At 47.7% G+C, this 20,018-nt stretch overlaps 1 protein-coding gene across 1 annotated transcript in view; it reads left to right on the forward strand.

Moving 5' to 3' along the window:
• Positions 1 to 20,018, forward strand: part of rims3 (regulating synaptic membrane exocytosis 3) — a 387,468-nt gene that overhangs the window by 342,056 nt on the left and 25,394 nt on the right. The window contains exon 2 of the mRNA XM_078238435.1: positions 15,878 to 16,019. Coding sequence (XP_078094561.1) covers positions 15,878 to 16,019 — 142 coding nt within the window. The remainder of the gene's footprint in view (positions 1 to 15,877; positions 16,020 to 20,018) is intronic.

Genomic DNA, 20,018 nt, shown 5'->3' on the forward strand with positions numbered 1-20,018 from the left:
CATTTACCCGCTCTCTCCCCATAGCCCTTAATTCCTCGAGAAATCAAGAATTTATCAATTTCTGTCTTGAAGACGCTCAACGTCTCGGCCTCCACAGCCCTCTGTGGCAATGAATTCCACAGACCCACCACTCTCTGGCTGAAGAAATTTCTCCTCATCCCTGTTCTAAAGTGACTCCCTTTTATTCTAAGGCTGTGCCCCTGCGTCCTAGTCTCCCCTGTTAATGGAAACAACTTCCCTACGTCCATCCTATCTAAGCCGTTCATTATCTTGTACGTTTCTATCAGATCTCCCCTCAACCTCCTAAACTCCAATGAATATAATCCCACGATCCTCAGACGTTCATCGTATGTCAGGCCTACCATTCCTGGGATCATCCGTGTGAATCTCCGCTGGACCCGCTCCAGTGCCAGTATGTCCTTCCTGAGGTGTGGGGCCCAAAATTGCTCACAGTACTCCAAATGGGGCCTAACCAGTGCTTTATAAAGCCTCAGAAGTACATCCCTGCTTTTGTATTCCAAGCCTCTTGAGATAAATGACAACATTACATTTGCTTTCTTAATTACGGACTCAACCTGCAAGTTTACCTTTAGAGAATCCTGGACTAGGACTCCCAAGTCCCTTTGCACTTTAGCATTATGAATTTTGTCACCGTTTAGAAAATAGTCCATGCCTCTATTCTTTTTTCCAAAGTGTACGACCTCGCACTTGCCCACGTTGAATTTCATCAGCCACTTCTTGGACCACTCTCCTAAACTGTCTAAATCTTTCTGCAGCCTCCCCACCTCCTCAATACTACCTGCCCCTCCACCTATCTTTGTATCATCGGCAAACTTGGCCAGAATGCTCCCAGTCCCGTCATCTAGATCGTTAATATATAAAGAGAACAGCTGTGGCCCCAACACTGAACCCTGCGGGACACCACTTGTCACCGGTTGCCATTCTGAGAAAGAACCTTTTATCCCAACTCTCTGCCTTCTGTCTGACAGCCAATCGTCAATCCATGTTAGTACCTTGCCTCGAATACCATGGGCCCTTATTTTACTCAGCAGTCTCCCGTGAGGCACCTTGTCAAAGGCCTTTTGGAAGTCAAGATAGATAACATCCATTGGCTCTCCTTGGTCTAACCTATTTGTTATCTCTTCAAAGAACTCTAACAGGTTTGTCAGGCACGACCTCCCCTTACTAAATCCATGCTGACTTGTCTTAATCCGACCCTGCACTTCCAAGAATTTAGAAATCTCATCCTTAACGATGGATTCTAGAATTTTGCCAACAACTGAGGTTAGGCTAATTGACCTATAATTTTCCATCTTTTTTCTTGTTCCCTTCTTGAACAGTGGGGTTACAACAGCGATTTTCCAATCCTCTGGGACTTTCCCTGACTCCAGTGACTTTTGAAAGATCATAACTAACGCCTCCACTATTTCTTCAGCTATCTCCTTTAGAACTCTAGGATGTAGCCCATCTGGGCCCGGAGATTTATCAATTTCTCTGCTTTTATATTCTATCCCCCTCGCGATAAATGCCAACATCCCATTTGCCTTCTTGATCACCTGTTGCACCTGCAGACTGAGTTTTTGTGACTCATGCACAAGGACCCCCAGGTCCCTCTGCACAGTAGCATGTTGTAATTTTTTTCCATTTAAATAATAATCCAATTTGCTATTATTTCTTCCAAAGTGAATAACCTCACATTTGCCAACATTATACTCCATCTGCCAGATCCTCGTCCACTCACTCAGCCTATTCAAATCTCTCTGCAGACCTTCCGCTTCCTCCACGCAATTCACTTTCCCACTTATCTTCGTGTCATCAGCAAACTTTGTTACCCTACACTCAGTCCCCTCCTCCAGATCATCTATGTAAATAGTAAACAGTTGAGGCCCCAGTACCGATCCCTGCGCACGCCACTAGTCACCATCTGCCAACCAGAAAAGCACACAATTATTCCAACGCTCTGCTTCCTGTTGGATAGCCAATCCCCAATCCACGCTAACACCCTACCCCCAACTCCGTGTATCCCAATCTTCTGCAGCAACCTTGTGTGAGGCACCTTATCGAATGCCTTTTGGAAATCCAAAAACACCTCATCCACCGGTTCCCCTCCATCAACCGCACTAGTCACATCTTCATAAAAATCTAGTAGGTTCGTCAAACACGACTTTCCTCTCATGAATCCATGCTGCGTCTGCTTAATCGAACCATTCTTATCCAGATGGCCTGCTATTTCTTCTTTAATGATGGATTCCAGCATTTTCCCAACTACGGACGTTAAGCTAACCGGCCTGTAGTTACCCGCCTTTTGTCTACTTCCTTTTTTAAACAGCGGCGTAACAGTAGCCGTTTTCCAATCAGCTGGCACTACCCCAGAGTCCAGTGAATTTTGATAAATAACCACTAACGCATCCGCTATTACCTCTGACATTTCTTTCAGTACCCTGGGATGCATTCCATCCGGGCCCGGGGACTTGTCCACCTTCAGTCCCGTTAGTCTACCAAGCACTGCCTCCCTGATAACATTAATTGTATTGAGTACCTCTCCTCCTACCAAGCCTCTATCGTTAATATTCAGTAAACTATTTGTGTCTTCCACCGTGAAGACAGGTAATCTCACTAACTGTCCTGTCTGGAGACAATACACATCTCTTTAACCTGTGCTTAACCCTCTCTCCACTCACATTGTCTGTACCTTTAAGACTTGATTACCTGTAAAGACTCGCATTCCAACCATTATTTTGTAAATTGAGTTTGTGTCTTTATATGCCCTGTTTGTGAACAGAATCCCCACTCACCTGATGAAGGAGCAGCGCTCCGAAAGCTAGTGGCTTTTGCTACTAAGTAAAAACATACCCATGGCTTCCAATAAGAGGATAGGTAAGGTTTCATAAAGATTGAATCGGGTCAAAACTCTGATTCTGTGCCCCAACGCGCAGACTGAAGCTGGAGTGAAAGATCACAGGATTAGTTTCTCAATCCCATTAACTAATAGCAACATAGGAATTAGGAGCAGAAGGAGGCAAATTCAGCCCTTCGAGCCTGCTCCATCATTCCATCAGATCATGGCTGATCTCTCCCTGGTCTCAAATCCAGCTCCCCACCTGTTCCCTATATCCCTCTTTCCCTTTTTTTATTTGAAATATCTCAATCTCCCTCTTAAAACCATTCAATCTCAGCCAAGGTGGCAAACCCTGTATCCTGGGACAGGGACCGGGAATCTAATTATCACCTCTTGTCCCTAATGTGTAAGCAATAGGATCAGCCCACTCAGCCCCTCCATGTTTAAATATCCCACTGAAGCACCTTCCAGGAATGAGGATGACGGATTGCCACTTAATGATGTGGTTGCACTGGAAAGGGAGCAGAGGAGATTCACCAGGATGTTGCCTGGGCTGATGTGTTTCAGCTATGAAGAGAGGCTGGATAGGCTGGGGTTGCTTTCCTTAGAACAGGGAAGGTTGAGGGGGACCTGATTGAGGTGTTCAAAATGATGAAGGATGTAGATAGGGTAGACTGAAATGTTTCTCTTTGGTAACCAGGGGGCACAGATTTAAGTTAAGGAACAGGAGATTCAGAGAGGATTTGAGGAAAAACTTTTTCACTCAATGGGTGGTGGGAATCTGGAACCTACTGCCTGAAAGGGTGGTAGAGGCAGGAACCCTCACAACATTTCAGAAGCATTTTGATGAGCATTTGAAACGCCACAGCATACAATGCTATGGACCAAGTGCTGGAAAATAGGATTAGAATAGATAGATATTAGAATAGAATTGAAGGCCGGCACAGACAGGATGGGCTGAAGGGCCTCTTGCTGTGCTGTAAAATCTATGACTCTATGACTTCAGGACAGGATCAGAGGGCAGCTGGTGCCGGCTGCGTGAGGGTTTAAAGGTCATCCGGGACCGACCTTGCGCATTCTTGCTGGCTAAATGTGAACAGATGCAGGTGACGGTAATACTGACAACAAGCTTTTAGTCCCCATGATGTACTTCACAATAGAACATAGAAAAACTACAGCACAAACAGGCCCTTCGGCCCACAAGTTGCGCCGGTCATGTCCCTACCTACCTTGGCCTATATATAGGCTTACCTATAACCCTCAATCCTATTTAGTCCCATGTACTCATCCAGAAGTCTCTGAAAAGACCCTATCGAGTTTGCCTCCACCACCACTGACGGCAGCCGATTCCACTCACCCACCACCCTCTGTGTGAAAAACTTACCCCTGAACAATGCCGTGGCTTTTCTGTAATTGTAATATTCAAACAATCTCTAAATCAAGTCACTTTTGTTTTACTTTCCCCTCGATTGAATCATAAAACTGCGCTTGTGCTGTTCACCAAACTGACAATAGCTGTCTGAAGAAATATCACTGATATCCTTCGTCCCGAAACAGCCGTGTTTTATATTTAAACACAGGATCCTGTTCACTGTCAACATGCACTGTTTTGTATCATGTAACACGCACGATATTTCACTAAATTGCAGCAGTGTTGAAACATTCGAGGTCCCTTTAAATCCTCACGGTCTAATTGTTGTGCCCCTCTGGGTCACCGAGAGGCGAATGGTTCGAAAGTAGTTCATCAGGTCAGTCGGAGGCTAATTGTTCTTTGGGACATTCTACCCATGGGATGAATGATGAATTTCTGTTGCTGGGAGAAAGCTTTTCAGAGAGTTGATTTTCTCTCTCTTCCTATTGTGCCTTTTAATACAGAAATTAGCATTTTCAAATGTTACAATTACATAGGCTGGTATATAACATTCATAGAACGGACAGACACTATTCTTGTGTAATCTACGAACAGACTCACTGGAGAGATGATGGAAGCAATTAATGTTGAGTTATTCCAAAGCAAAATGAATAGCTTTTGTTTCAAAAGCAATATTTTGGGATACAGTGTCTGAGTAATTTGAGAGATGACGTGTGTAATTGAGGAATGTGTGGGAGGCACGACTGACTTTGGACCGGTGCTTCCCAGTGCTTTCCAGCATTTGGGATTTCTCCCTGTCATGTCTGGGTCTGTTACACACTAAGTGAGAGAAACTGCTTGCTGTGGTTAGCCAGGATCTCCAAGCTCATTTCAGGATGTGACTGGCAGCAACAGGGTAAGGAGCAGGAAAGAGATAGAGAAGGAGAGGATGGTGTTGGAATGTACGTGTGTTAATGCAAAGGGGGTTCCAACTGGGGACCAAGATTGATCCGTAGATCAAGTTTGGGATTAGGGAGAATGATTTTAACAGAAACCTGGCTTAAACATGGGCAGGAGTGGGAGCTAAAGATTCCTGGTACCAATAAATTCAGGAAAGACAGAGAAGGGTACTGGAGGAGGAGAGGTGGCAGCAAGGATCATAGAAACTAGAAGAAGATATCATAGAATCCCTATAGTGCAGAAGGAGGCCATTTGGATCATCGAGTCTCTGCACCGACCATAATCCCTCCAGGCCGTATCCCCATCGCCCCATGCATTTACCCTACTCGTTCCACTGACACTAAGGGACAATTTAGCATGGTCAATCCACCTAACCTGCACATCTTTGGACTGTGGGAGGAAACCAGAGCACCCGGAGGAAACCCATGCAGACACGAGGAGAATGTGCAAACTCCACATGCACAGTGACTCAAGCCGGGAATCGAACCCAGGCCCCTGGCGCTGTGAGGCAGCAGTCCTAACGACTGTGCCGCCCTGGGGAAATGTCAGCAGAGTGAGTTAAACCCACGCTCTTAGACAAGGACCAGAATTCACCAGGCTTACACAAGCTAAGAAATCACACTCCTTGTGTCTTGTGCCTTAGACCACTCAGCCATCCTGACAGCTTGCGAGTAGGAGTAGGCCATTCGGCGCTTCGAGCCTGCTCTGACCTTCATTTTGATCATTGCTGATCATCAAATTCAATATCCTGATCCCCCTCCATATTGCTTAATCCCTTTAGCCCCGAGAGCTATATCTAATTTCTTCTTGAAATCAGACAATGTTTTGGCTTGAACTACCTTCTGTGGTAGTGAATTCCACACATTCAGCACCCTCTGGGTGAAGAAATTTCTCCTCACCTCGGTTTTAAAAGGGTCACCTCTTGCTCTCAAATATGACCCTTAGTTCTGGACTGCCCTATCATTGGGAGCATCCTTTCTGAATCTCCTCTGTCTAACCCTATTACAATTTTATAAGTTTCTATGAGATCCCCTCTCACTCTTCTAAACTCCAGTGAATATAATCCTAACCGACTTAGTCTCTCCTCATATGACAGACCTGCCATCCTAGGAATCCGCCTGGTAAACCTTTGCTATACTCCCTCTATAGCAAGGACATCCTTCCTCAGATAAGGACACCAAAACTGCACACACTAGTCCAGTGTTACTCCAGTAACTCCACAGTTACTCCAGTTAACACCCTATACAATTGCAGCAAAACATCCCTGTTCCTGTACTCAAATCCTCTCGCTATGAAGGCAAACCTACAATTTGCCTTCTTTACTGCCTGCTGTACCTGCGCGCTTACTTTCAGCGACTGATGCTCGAGCAAAGTCAAGGAAAATACAGTTTTTCAGAGGGTTCAAAGACTGAAACAACTTATCAGAGTTAAGGAGCAGGGACGGGGCTGTAACATTGCTGGGTGTTTACTATAGAGTGAGAGGAGCAAATCTATCAGCAAACCTCAGAGAAATTTACAAAATAATAGGCCAGAACTTCACTGACTGTAAAAGAGACTGGTTGAGGTGCGGGGCTGGAATAATGTGAAGGGGCAAAGGTTCCTAAAAGATGCACAGATGAACTTTCTTCATCAGTATGTTTCCAGTCGACAAGCAAAGAAACTGGTGCAGGCTCTGGTTCTGAGAACGGAGTGAGGATGTTCAGAATGCTGCAATGTAACAACATCTGGGTAACAGTTTTTAACAATTTACTCATGGGATGTCACTCACTGGCTGGACCTGCATTGTGTCCATCCATCATTGACCTTGAGAATGAAGTGCTAGTGTAGTGTCTTCTTGAATTGCTGTAGTTCAGCTACTGTAGGTGTTGCAGGTGGTGGTGTTCCCATGTATCTGCTGACCTTGTGCTCCTAGGTGGTAGAGGTCACAGCTTTGGAAGGTACTGTTGAAGCAAACCTGGTGAGTTGCTGCAGTGCATCTTGTAGATGGTACACTCAGCTGCTACTGTGTGTTGGAGGTAGAGGATGTAAAAGTTGTAGGTGGTGGATGGGATGTCAATCAAGCGGGGCTGCTTTGTCCTGGATGGTGTCAAGCTTCTTGAGTGTTGTTGGAGCTGCACCCATCCACGCAAGGGGAGAATATTCCATCACACTCCTGACCTGTGCCTTGTTGATGGTGGACAGGCTTTTGGGAGTCAGGAGGTGAGTTACTCGCCACAGTATTCCTAGCCTCTGACCTGCTCTGATAGCCACAGTGACTGGTTCAGTTCAGTTTCTGGTCAATGGTAACCCCCAGGATGTTGATGGTGGAGGTTTCAACGATGGTAGTGATGTTGAAAAGTAACAAAACAACTTAATAAATAGGAGCAGGAGTAGAACATAGGCCCCTTGAACCAGCTCCAACATTCACAAGATAGCTGATCTAATCCTGACCTCAACTTCACTGTCCTGCTTGTTCCCCTATAGTCCAAGAATCTATCTATCTCAGCCATGAATATCTTCAATGGCTGAAGCTCCGCAGCACAGTGGCACAGCGGTTAGCACTGCTGCCTCACAGCGCCATGGACCCGAGTTCAATTCCGGCCTTGGGCGACTGCCTGTGTGAGGTTTGCACATTCTCCCCGTGTCTGCGTGGGTTTCCTCCGGATGCTCCGGTTTCTTCCCACAGTCCAAAGATGTGCAGGTTAGGTGGATTGGCCATGGTAAATTCATGTGGTTACACGGATAGAGGGGGGGGGGGGGGGGGGTGAGGAGGCAGGCACTGAATGCACTCCACTCAGAACAGGCATCAAACCCTACGCTGTGGTGTTAATTTGATCCACATACTGTCAGTACAGCCAATCCAGCTAACCGGTAACACCAGTGTCATTATATCTCTGCTTAAATAAGGAGACCTGTAAGCAGTGTTTAGGTTTGGTCTCCATTGCACTGTGCAGTTGCAGCAAGACTGCCCTACTCCAACCCTCTTGTGATAAAGGCCAACATTCCATTTGTCTTCCTAATTACCTGCTGCATCTGCATGCGGACTTTTTGTGATTAATATACAGCCAGATCCCTCTGTACCATAACATTGTGCAGTTTCCCTCTACCTCCGCTTGCCCAATTGGATAACCTCCCATTTTAGGACTCTTCTAATCAACAATATACCTGAGCTCTGACCTCAGAGGACTGCTACCCATCCTGAACCTGGGAACACTCTATTCCAACCCCCACATTAATCATCGCCACCATTGTCTGAGTGACATTTAAAAGCAGTTTTGTGCTGTAGGCCCAAGCCTGAGCCTATCCAAATTTGTATCAGGTGGGACCCTTCCAGCCAATCAATAGAGTAGAATGGTGATGCACTGGATTAGTAACCCAGAGGTTCTGGTTAATGCTCTGGGGTCACAGGTTCAAATCCCACCATGGCAGTTGGTGGAACTTAAAAATTCAATTAACAATTGAAAGCTGGTCTCAGTAATGGTGACCATGAAACTGCATCGATTGTCGGGGAAAAAAATCCTGATTCATTAACATCCTTTAGGGAAGGAAATCTGCTGTCCTTACCTGGTCTGACCTACATGTGACTCCAGACCCACAGCAATGGCCGAGCGAGACACTCAGTTCAAGGGGCAATTAGGGATGGGCAACAACTTCTGCAAGGCCCACATCCCACGAATGAATAAATTTTAAAATGTTTCAACCCGTCATTTTGGAGTTGGCCTGGATCACATTTTAAACTCACTGCTCCATCCGGCACTGGAGTTTACACTGCGTCTGGGGATGGTGCTGCACAACTCAGATCATTAAAGTCAATGTTTCCAGGTCACCATCTCTGGAAATCATAGAAATCCTACAGTGCAGAAGGAGGCCATTCGGCCCATCGAGTCTGCACCGACCACAATCCCACCCAGGCCCTACCCCCACATATTTACCCACTAATCCCTCTAACCTACGCATCTCAGGACTCTAAGGGGCAATTTTTAACCTGGCCAATCAACCTAACCCGCACATCTTTGGACTGTGGGAGGAAACCGGAGCACCCAGAGGAAACCCACGCAGACACGAGGAGAATGTGCAAACTCCACACAGACAGTGACCCAAGCCGGGAATCGAACCTGGGACCCTGGAGCTGTGAAGCAGCAGTGCTAACCACTGTGCTACCACGCCGTCCCAACAATCTAATAGGAGGGTGAAGAGAATGATCTAATGCAGTAAGATCGTATCGGAAGGTTGATGTTACATCAATGAAGCCAAATAAAAATAAATCATTTGTGTTGTTATTGTGGTCCTCTTTTCAGTGTTGTCTGCAGGGTTAAAGAAAGAGTTTGAATAGTGAAATCTCGGCCTATGGAAGACTCTTTCTGAGATGTGATACCATGGCAGCACTGTCTCCAGAGCAGATTGCTTACAGCTAACACTTCCATAAAAAATCAAATTTGCACATTCCGAATGTTCATTAACCTGTGTGAAGCAGAACTCTGACTGTGACCGTCTGTCTCTGTGTCCGCATCTTGAAGTTCCATTGCTTGCTTCTCCGGAACTATTGAAAACAAAGTGGGAAATGATCATTCTGTTCTCGGGGATTGGGACTGGCCGATGTTCCAGATTTTATTTTTACATTTTGACAATTCTATTCATAGAACTTGGCTGTTAAATTCCTCAACTCCAGATCCAACTGGGAAATTCTGTTTCCCATCTGCTCTGGGTGAATTAATTACTGTACAAGTGGAGCAACGTGGTCAGTGAAGCAGCCTGTCCCTGTACCCCACCTCAGTCTGCCATTTAAGGCAGGGTTAAAGAACACTTGCGTTTTAAAACTTTTCCCTTAGATCGTCCCAAAACACTTTACAGCCAATGAAATATTTATGAAGTGTAGTCACTGTTGTTAAGCAGGAAACACGGCAGCCAATTTGCGCGCAGCAAGCCCCCTAACAGCAGTGTGATAATGACCAATCTGTTCTGGTGATGCTGAATGGTAAGCATTGGCAGCACACCAGTGATAACTCTGCTGCTCTTCTTCTGATCTTTTACATCCACCTGAGAGGGCAGGTGGAGCCTCAATAAAACATCTCATCAAAAGACGGCATCTCCAACCATGCAGCACTCCCTCAGTACGATATTGGGTCTGTCCGCCTAGATTATGTGCTCAAGTCTCTGGAGTGAGACTCGAACCTATAACCTTCTGACGTGAAGATGAGAATCTTTTCCAGCCAAAATGGATAACCTCTCACTTACTGATGTTAAACTTCATCTGCCAGATTTTGGCCCATTTACCTAATCTATCCATATCCATTTGTAAATTGCTTATTTCTTTTTCGCTACTTACTATCCCACCTATTTTGGTGTCACCTGCATATTTGGTTATGTTACCTTCTATCCCTGCATCCATGTCATTAATATAGATTGTAAATAGTTGGGGCCCGAGGACTGAACCCTGTGGCACCCCATTAATTACAGCTTGCCAATCTGAGAAAGACCCATCCATCCCAACTCTCTGCTTTCTATTGGTTAATCAGTCCTCTATCCAAGCTAATAAATGACCCCTAACACCATGGGACCTTACCTTGTTTATTAACCTTACATGCGGCACCTTTTAAAATGCCTTCTGGAAGTCCAGATACACCACGTCTACAGGATCCCCATTATCCATTTTACTTATTACATCTTCGAAGAACTCTAGCGAATTAGTCAAACATGATTTACCATTCATAAAACCATGCTGCCTCTGATGGATTGTGTTTTGACTTTCTGAATGTGCTATTATTACTTCCTTAATAATGGATTCTAACAAGTTCCCAACAACATGTTAAATTAGCTGGTCTATAGTTTCCTATTTTCTGCCTCCCTCCCTTTTTGAATAAGGCTGTTATTTTAGCATTTTTCCAATCCACTGGAACCATTCCCATATCCAGGAAATTTTGGAATATTATAACCAATGGATCCACTATCTCTGCTGCCACTTCCTTTAAGACCCTAGGATGTAGGCCATCAAGCCCTGGGGACTTGCCTGCCTTCAATCCTAATAGTTTGCTCAGTACTTTTCCCTATTGATGATGATTGTTCTCAGTTCCTCCCTTTCTATTTCTCAGCATTATGTGTTACTATGGGGATGGTCTAGTGTCCTCCATCTTGAAAACACAGGCAAAATATTGATTTAATGTCTCAGCCATTTCTGTGTTCCCCACTATTAACTCCCTGGTCTCATCCTCCAAGGGTGCAACATTCACTTTAGGTATTCTCTTCCCTTTTATATACTTACAGAAACTTTTCTATCTTTTTAAATATTTTGTACTAGTTTTCTTTCATAATTTACCTTTGTTCTTTTTATTACGTTTTAACATAGAAACATAGAAACCCTACAGTACAGAAAGAGGCCATTCGGCCCATCGAGTCTGCACCGACCACAATCCCACCCAGGCCCTACCCCCATATATTTTACCCGCTAATCCCTCTAATCTACACATCCCAGGACACTAAGGGGCAATTTTAGCAGGGCCAATGAACCTAACCTGCACATCTTTGGATTGTGGGAGGAAACCGGAGCACTCGGAGGAAACCCACGCAGACACGAGGAGAATGTGCAAACTCCACACAGACAGTGACCCAAAACGGGAATCGAACCCAGGTCCCTGGAGCTGTGAAGCAGCAGTGCTAACCACTGTGCTACTGTGCCGCACAAGGGTTTTTTGTAACCCTTTGTTGATGCTTAAAAGTTCCACAATCTTCCAGCCTGTCACTGAGAGAGATATCACCCGGAGCTCCAGGCATTGATATCTCTGGAAACTTCTACTTTTGGATGTTGATGCCATGGGTGCTAGAGGCCCTGGGTGTTGGTGCCCCTGGCAATGTTGGAGCCCCTGAATGGTGGAATCAGAGGGCACTGGTAAAGCTGTGTGCTGGAACCTCAGCACATTGTTCATCTGGGCACTGCTACCATTGCACACTGGTGCCACATATAATCACAGCTATTGGCAATATTTGAGTTCATTGTCATTTTGTCTTGACAGTAGATGGGTGTGCTGGCATTTCCAACCTCCGATAAATGTCATTCAGCAGGAATAGGGGCCGTCCAATGGGATGAATATCACACTGATTGATTTGTACAGCCTCGCTCCACTTGTGATCTCGGCCAACACCTCAAAGACCGCTCACTGCCCAACAAGTTCACCACCAAAATGTGCATTAACAGTGGGGAACACAGAAATGGCAGAGACACTAAGTCAGTATGCAGCACAGTCACAATGTCAGGGGGAATGATGGTGAGGGGGCGGGCGGTGAGAACATGGAGTGAGTACAGCCACCAGCAAGAGATGGAACAGGATTATAAAAGTTGGCAAATTATGTTACAGTTATATAAAATGTTGGTTTGGCCACATTTGGAATATTGTGTCCAATTCTGGTCGCCACACTACCAGAAGGACATGAAGGTTTTGGAGGGAATACAGAAGAGGTTTACCAGGATGTTGCCTGGTTTGGGGGGTATTAGCTATGAGGAGAGATTGAATAAAGAACAAAGAACAGTACAGCACAGGAACAGGCCCTTCGGCCCTCCAAGCCTGTGCCGATCATGATGCTGCCTAAACTAAAACCGTATGCACTTACGGAGTCCGTATCCTCCCATTCCCATCCTATTCATGTATTCGTCTAGATGCCCCTTAAATGCCGCTATCGTACCTGCTTCCACCACCTCCCCAGGCAGCGTGTTCCAGACATTCACCACCCTCTCTCCTCTAAACTTTTCCCCACATATCTTAAACCTATGTCCCCTACTACTTGATCTTTCTACCCAAGGAAAGAACATCTGACTATCCACTGTCCATGCCACTCATAATCTTATAGACCTCTATCAGGTCACCGCTCAACCTCTATCATTCCAGTGAGGACAAACCGAGTTTATCCAACCTCTCCTCATAGCTAATACCCTCCAGAATAAACTGGGATTGTTCTCCCTGGAAAGTCGAAGGCTGAGGGGGACCTGTTGGAAGTGTATAAAATTATGAGTGACATAGATAAGGTGAACAGTTGAAATCTTTTTCCCAGGGCAGAGATGGCAATTACAAGGCGGCACAAGTTCAAGGTAAGGGGGGAAAGGTTCAGTAGGGATGTCGAGGGTGGTGGGGGCCTGGAATGCGCTGCCAAGTGAGGTGGTTGAGGCAGACACGTCAGCGACATTTAAGACTTATCTGGATAGACACATGAACAGGCGGGGAATAGAGGGATACAGACGGCTGGTCCAGATGGGACAACGTGATCGGCGCAGACTTGGTGGGCCGAAGGGCCTGTTCATGTGCTGTACTGTTCTTTGTTTGTTTGTGATTTCTATTCAGCACAAAGAAAGCCATTCTGTCCATGGAAGCGGGGTCTAACAGAGCAATGCAATTAATACCACTCCCCCACTTACCCCATAGCAATGAGAAACACAAGTAAGATGCAGCTAAAGATTCATTCTTCATTATTCAGAGTGGCACAGAGAGAAGGGCACAGACTCGGAATTAATGGGGCAGTGAGGCTGGGTATTAATGGAGTGAAATCTTAAAACAAGATTTTATTCCATCTCTGTATATAATTAGATAATGGTTGCAACAACTCTTAATTCAGAATGAAAACTGTTGAGACTTTGGTGATAAAGAAAGACTGGGTGTTAATGGGGGTGAATAGGGCAGTGAGACTGGGTAATAATGGGGGTGAATGGGGCAGTGAGACTGGGTGTTAATGCGGGTGAATGGGGCAGTGAGACTGGGTGTTAATGGAGGTGAATGGGGCAGAGAGATTGGGTGTTAATGGGGGTGAATGGGGAGGTGAGACTGGGTGTTAATGCGGGTGAATGGGGCAGAGAGACTGGGTGTTAATGGAGGTGAATGGGGCAGAGAGACTGGGTGTTAATGGGGGTGAATGGGGAGGTGAGACTGGGTGTTAATGGGAGCGAATGGGGTAGTGAGACTGGGTGTTAATGGGGGTAAATGGGGCAGTGAGACTGGGTATTAATGCGGGTGAATGGGGCAGTGAGACTGGTGTTAATGGGGGTGAATGGGGTAGTGAGACTGGGTGTTAATGGGGGTAAATGGGGCAGTGAGACTGGGTATTAATGCGGGTGAATGGGGCAGTGAGACTGGGTGTTAATGCGGGTGAATGGGGCAGTGAGACTGGGTGTTAATGCGGGTGAATGGGGCAGTGAGACTGGGTGTTAATGGGGGTGAATGGGGCAGTGATTCTGGCTATTAATGGGAGTGAATGGGGCAGTGAGGCTGGGTGTTAATGGGGGTGAATGGGGCAGTGAGACTGGGTGTTAATGGGGGTGAATGGGGTATTGAGACTGGTGTTAATGGGGGGGAATGGGGTAGTGAGACTGGGTATTAATGCGGGTGAATGGGGTAGTGAGACTGGTGTTAATGGGGGTGAATGGGGTAGTGAGGCTGGGTGTTAATGGGGGTGAATGGGGTAGTGAGGCTGGGTGTTAATGGGAGTGAATGGGGTAGTGAGACTGGTGTTAATGGGGGTGAATGGGGTAGTGAGGCTGGGTGTTAATGCGGGTGAATGGGGCAGTGAGACTGGGTATTAATGCGGGTGAATGGGGCAGTGAGACTGGTGTTAATGGAGGTGAATGGGGCAGCGAGACTGGGTGTTAATGGGGATGAATGGGGCAGTGAGGCTGGGTATCAATGGGGGTGAATGGGGCAGTGAGACTGGTGTTAATGGAGGTGAATGGGGCAGTGAGGCTGGGTGTTAATGGGGGTGAATGGGGCAGTGAGGCTGGGTGTTAATGGGGGTGAATGGGGCAGTGAGGCTGGGTGTTAATGGGGGTGAATGGGGCAGAGAGACTGGGTGTTAATGGGGGTGAATGGGACAGGGTGAGACGGGGTGTTAATGGGGGTGAATGGGGCAGTGAGACTGGGTGTTAATGGGGGTGAATAGGGCAGTGAGACTGGGTGTTAATGGGGGTGAATGGGGCAGTGAGACTGGGTGTTAATGGGGGTGAATGGGACAGTGAGACTGGGTGTTAATGGGGGTGAATGGGACAGGGTGAGACGGGGTGTTAATGTGGGTGAATGGGGCAGTGAGACTGGGTGTTAATGGGGGTGAATGGGGCAGTGAGACTGGGTGTTAATGGGGGTGAATGGGGCAGTGAGACTGGGTGTTAATGGGGGTGAATGGGGCAGGGTGAGACGGGGTGTTAATGGGGGTGAATGGGGCAGTGAGACTGGGTGTTAATGGGGGTGAATGGGACAGGGTGAGACGGGGTGTTAATGGGAGTGAATGGGGCAGTGAGACTGGGTGTTAATGGGGGTGAATGGGGCAGTGAGACTGGGTGTTAATGCGGGTGCATGGGGCAGTGAGACTGGGTAATAATGGGGGTGAATGGGGCAGTGAGACTGGGTGTTAATGGGGGTGAATGGGGCAGTGAGACTGGGTGTTAATGGGGGTGAATGGGGCAGTGAGACTGGTGTTAATGGGGGTGAATGGGGTAGTGAGACTGGGTGTTAATGGGAGCGAATGGGGCAGTGAGACTGGGTGTTAATGGGGGTGAATGGGGCAGTGAGACTGGGTGTTAATGGGGGTGAATGGGGCAGTGAGACTGGTGTTAATGGGGGTGAATGGGGCAGTGAGACTGGGTGTTAATGGGGGTGAATGGGGCAGTGAGACTGGGTGTTAATGGGGGTGAATGGAGCAGTGAGACTGGGTGTTACTTGGCCACTGACAGAATGAATCTTTGCGATGGAGCTAAACTGAGTTTTTTGTTGTTCCTCCAGAGGCAGCCACAAAGAAATTACGAAGCAACATTCGGAGAAGCACCGAGACTGGGATCGCGGTGGAAATGAGAAACCGAGTGACTCGACAGGGCAGCAGAGAGTCGACAGATGGCAGCACGAACAGTAACAGCTCGGATGGCAAGTGAGTATCTGGCAGTGGAAAGCACTCACAAACAGTGCCGGCGGGATGTGCCCATTTTTAGCAAATCATTCCGTTGCCACATCCATTCGGGATGTTTGTCCTTTCACATCGCTGTCCTTGCAGAGTGTCCTGTGATCCAAATCTCACCAGCAGTGTTCTATTTCCTCACTGCAACACGTGGATAATTTCAGGTTACAACAAGTACATTTATGTAGTTACATTAAAGAAATAAAGCACAATGTAATTAATCAAACTGTAAATATTAAATATGTGAAGTGGAGAGCTTCCCCTTTGTAAGAATGATATTACAATGGTAAATAAATATTTATTACCTGCAGCAGAAACTGAGGTAATCTGTATTTCCCAAACATGGGATTTAATCCAGCTCATCTCGGCAGGAAACACGTTCACCAGCTCCTCTGAATCCTGGCGGGAGCCATATATCCATCTCCTGGCAGCGGGAAAACCTCCTGCGATTAGTTTGGAGACAGGAAGCTTGCCCGCTGATGGCTGATGTCAATTAGACTCATTATTGAACCAGTTGGCAGCAATTATCCAGAGTTTAGTGATGGTTCAGGAATTGAACAGGAGTTGCACAGTTTCCCTGTGCTTTCCAGAGGCCATGCGCAATCGGGTTTGCCAGTGGCCTACCAGGGGGTTGGGAATCCCTCGTGGGGAACCCAACATCGGGTAATGGGGGGGGGCTCCTAAATAACAACCACCTGCCCATGCCTCCAACCCCCTTTCCCACTCATTCCATGACCCCCTCTTTGCAACCCGCATCCCACCCTCACTGACCTGAGTCCAGTGGGAATCCCTGTTGGAATCCCTGGAGCATTACTGATAGCACCTCCCAATGGCACGGCTGGCAATGCAGCACTGCCGACCTCTGGTCAACAGCACTCGGGAGGCAGTATTTCCACCACTGGCAGCCTGAGTCTCAGGGAAGGCCTGGGTCTGGCCTATTGGATACCATGATGTGGAGATGCCGGCGTTGGACTGGGGTAAACACAGTAAGAAGTCTCACAACACCAGGTTAAAGTCCAACAGGTTTATTTGGTAGCACAAGCCACGAGCTTTCGGAGCGCTGCTCCTTCGTCAGGTGAGTGGGAGTTCTGTTCACAAACAGGGGATATAAAGACACAAACTCAATTTACAAAATAATGGTTGGAATGTGAGTCTTTACAGGTAATCAAGTCTTAAAGGTACAGACAATGTGAGTGGAGAGAGGGTTAAGCACAGGTTAAAGAGACATGTATTGTCTCCAGACAGGACAGTTAGTGAGATTTTGCAAGCCCAGGCAAGCTGTGGGGGTTACAGATAGTGTGACATGAACCCAAGATCCCGGTTGAGGCCGTCCTCATGTGTGCGGAACTTGGCTATCAGTCTCTGCTCAGCGACTCTGCGCTGTCGTGTGTCATGAAGGCCGCCTTTGAGAACGCTTACCCGAAGATTAGAGGCTGAATGCCCGCGACCGCTGAAGCGTTCCCCAACAGGAAGAGAACAGTCTTGCCTGGTGATTGTCAAGCGGTGTTCATTCATCTGTTGTCATAGCGTCTGCATGGTTTCCCCAATGTACCATGCCTCGGGACATCCTTTCCTGCAGCGTATCAGGTAGACAACATCTCAAGAGTGTTCTCTAACTATTGGATACCCACAGAAGCAACAGAGATTTCCCATTAGTTTTCCCTGTCGTTGATCTTTCCAACATGTCTTCAAGTGGTCAGAGTGATTTTGGTAAAGACACCCTCACCCTGTGAAATGCCCACGAGCATTAGATATGAAAGTAACTGAGGAAATGGAGAAGGCAGACAATTACATCTCCGATACAATTCAAATCTACCTTTTGGATCAGATCACACGAGGTTTATTGGCGAATTCAGGTCAGGAATTCTAATAGGAACTGAATCAGGGTTCTTATGGAATTTCCAACACATTGTACACCACAACAGCCAACCAGCCCAATGCCACTCCCACCCACCGTGTCACTTCAACCACCAGTGTCACTCAGACCCCAGTGTCACTCAGACCCCAGTGTCACTCATGCCCCCATTGTCACTCTCACCCCCAGAGTCACTCTCACCCCCGGGGCACTCATGTCCTCAGTGTCACTCTCGCCCCCAGTGTCACTCACGCCCCCAGTGTCACTCTCGCCCCCAGTGTCACTCTCGCCCCCAGTGTCACTCACGCCCCCAGTGTCACTCTCGCTCCCAGTGTCACTCTCGCCCCCAGAGTCACTCACACCCCCAGAGTCACTCACACCCCCAGTGTCACTCTCGCCCCCGTGTCACTCTCGCCCCCAGTGTCACTCTCGCCCCCAGAGTCACTCACACCCCCAGAGTCACTCACGCTCCCAGTGTCACTCCCACCCCCAGTCTCACTCACACCCCCAGAGTCACTCTCACCCCAGTGTCACTCCCACCCCCAGTCTCACTCATGCCCCCAGTGTCACTCATGCCCCCAGTGTCACTCACGCCCCCAGTGTCACTCCCACCCCCAGTCTCACTCCCACCCCCAGTCTCACTCATGCCCCCAGTGTCACTCTCACCCCCAGTATCACTCTCACCCACAGCATCGCTCTCACCCCCTGCGTCACTCTCACCCACAGCGTCGTTCTCACCCCCTGCGTCACTCTCACCCACAGTGTCACTCTCGCCCCCAGTGTCACTCTCGCCCCCAGTGTCACTCTCGCCCCCAGTATCACTCTCACCCCCAGTGTCACTCTCACCCACAGTGTCACTCTCGCCCCCAGTGTCACTCACACCCCCAGTGTCACTCTCACCCCCTGCGTCACTCTCACCCCCTGCGTCACTCTCACCCACAGTGTCACTCTCGCCCCCAGTGTCACTCTCGCCCCCAGTATCACTCTCACCCCCAGTGTCACTCTCACCCACAGTGTCACTCTCGCCCCAGTGTCACTCAGTCCCCAGTGCCTGCAGATTCCTTCTCAGTGAGATCACTAAAGCAGAGCATCAAAACCACACAGAATCCAAGATTTCATGAATAGAGAAGGACCAATCCAGCAGAAGCTCTGTAAAGCCTCAGTAAACTCTCAATAATCTCCTTTTAAGCTCCCTATAACCTCTCTCTTACGTCTCTCTAACCTCCGTCTAACCTCCCCCTAACCTCCCTCTGACCTCTCTCTAACCTCTCAGTGAATGTACGCTGGGTTTGGGTCTTCAATATCCATCAGTAAGAACAGTTCAGTGATACTAAGCTGGCCAAGTCCTGAAGAGAATATCTATCATTCTGAGCCTGCAGCGGGTATTGAGAAAGTTAACAAGAGGGAGAAACCTCCGTGACCTCATCCTCACCAATCTACCTGCCACCCTTACACCGTCCAGTACAGTATTGGTGGAATCATAACGTCACAGTCTTTCTGGAAACAAATTCCACTTTTCGCATTGAGGACATTGTGTTGTGTCGCACCCACACCATACAACAATTGGATGGATTCAGAACAGATCGAGCAACTCAAAACTGGGCATCCGTGAGGCACTGAGGGCCATCAGCGGCAACAGAATTGTACTCGACCACAATCTGTAACCTCATGGCCCGGCATATCCCCCACTCTGTTATTACCATCAAGCCTGGTTCAATGAAGAGTGCAGGAGGGCATGCCGGGAGCAACAGGAGGCATACCTCAAAAATGAGGTATTAACCTGGTGAAGCTGCAATGCAGGACGACCTGCATGCCAAACAGTGGAAACACTGCAAAAGATAGAGCTAAATGATTCCACAACCAATGGATCAGATCTAAGCTCTGCAGTCCTGCACATCCACCAGGTACACAGTACCTACTTTTGCAACTCGGCCAATGTTGTTTACCTGACACGCTGCAGGAAAGGATGTCCCGAGGCATGGTACATTGGGGAAACCATGCAGACACTACGACAACGGATGAATGAACACCGCTCGACAATCACCAGGCAAGACTGTTCTCTTCCTGTTGGGGAGCACTTCAGCAGTCACGGGCATTCAGCCTCGGATCTTCGGGTA

Source organism: Mustelus asterias, chromosome 21 (assembly GCF_964213995.1).
Source record: "Mustelus asterias chromosome 21, sMusAst1.hap1.1, whole genome shotgun sequence".
In the NCBI taxonomy this organism is placed as follows: domain Eukaryota; kingdom Metazoa; phylum Chordata; class Chondrichthyes; order Carcharhiniformes; family Triakidae; genus Mustelus; species Mustelus asterias.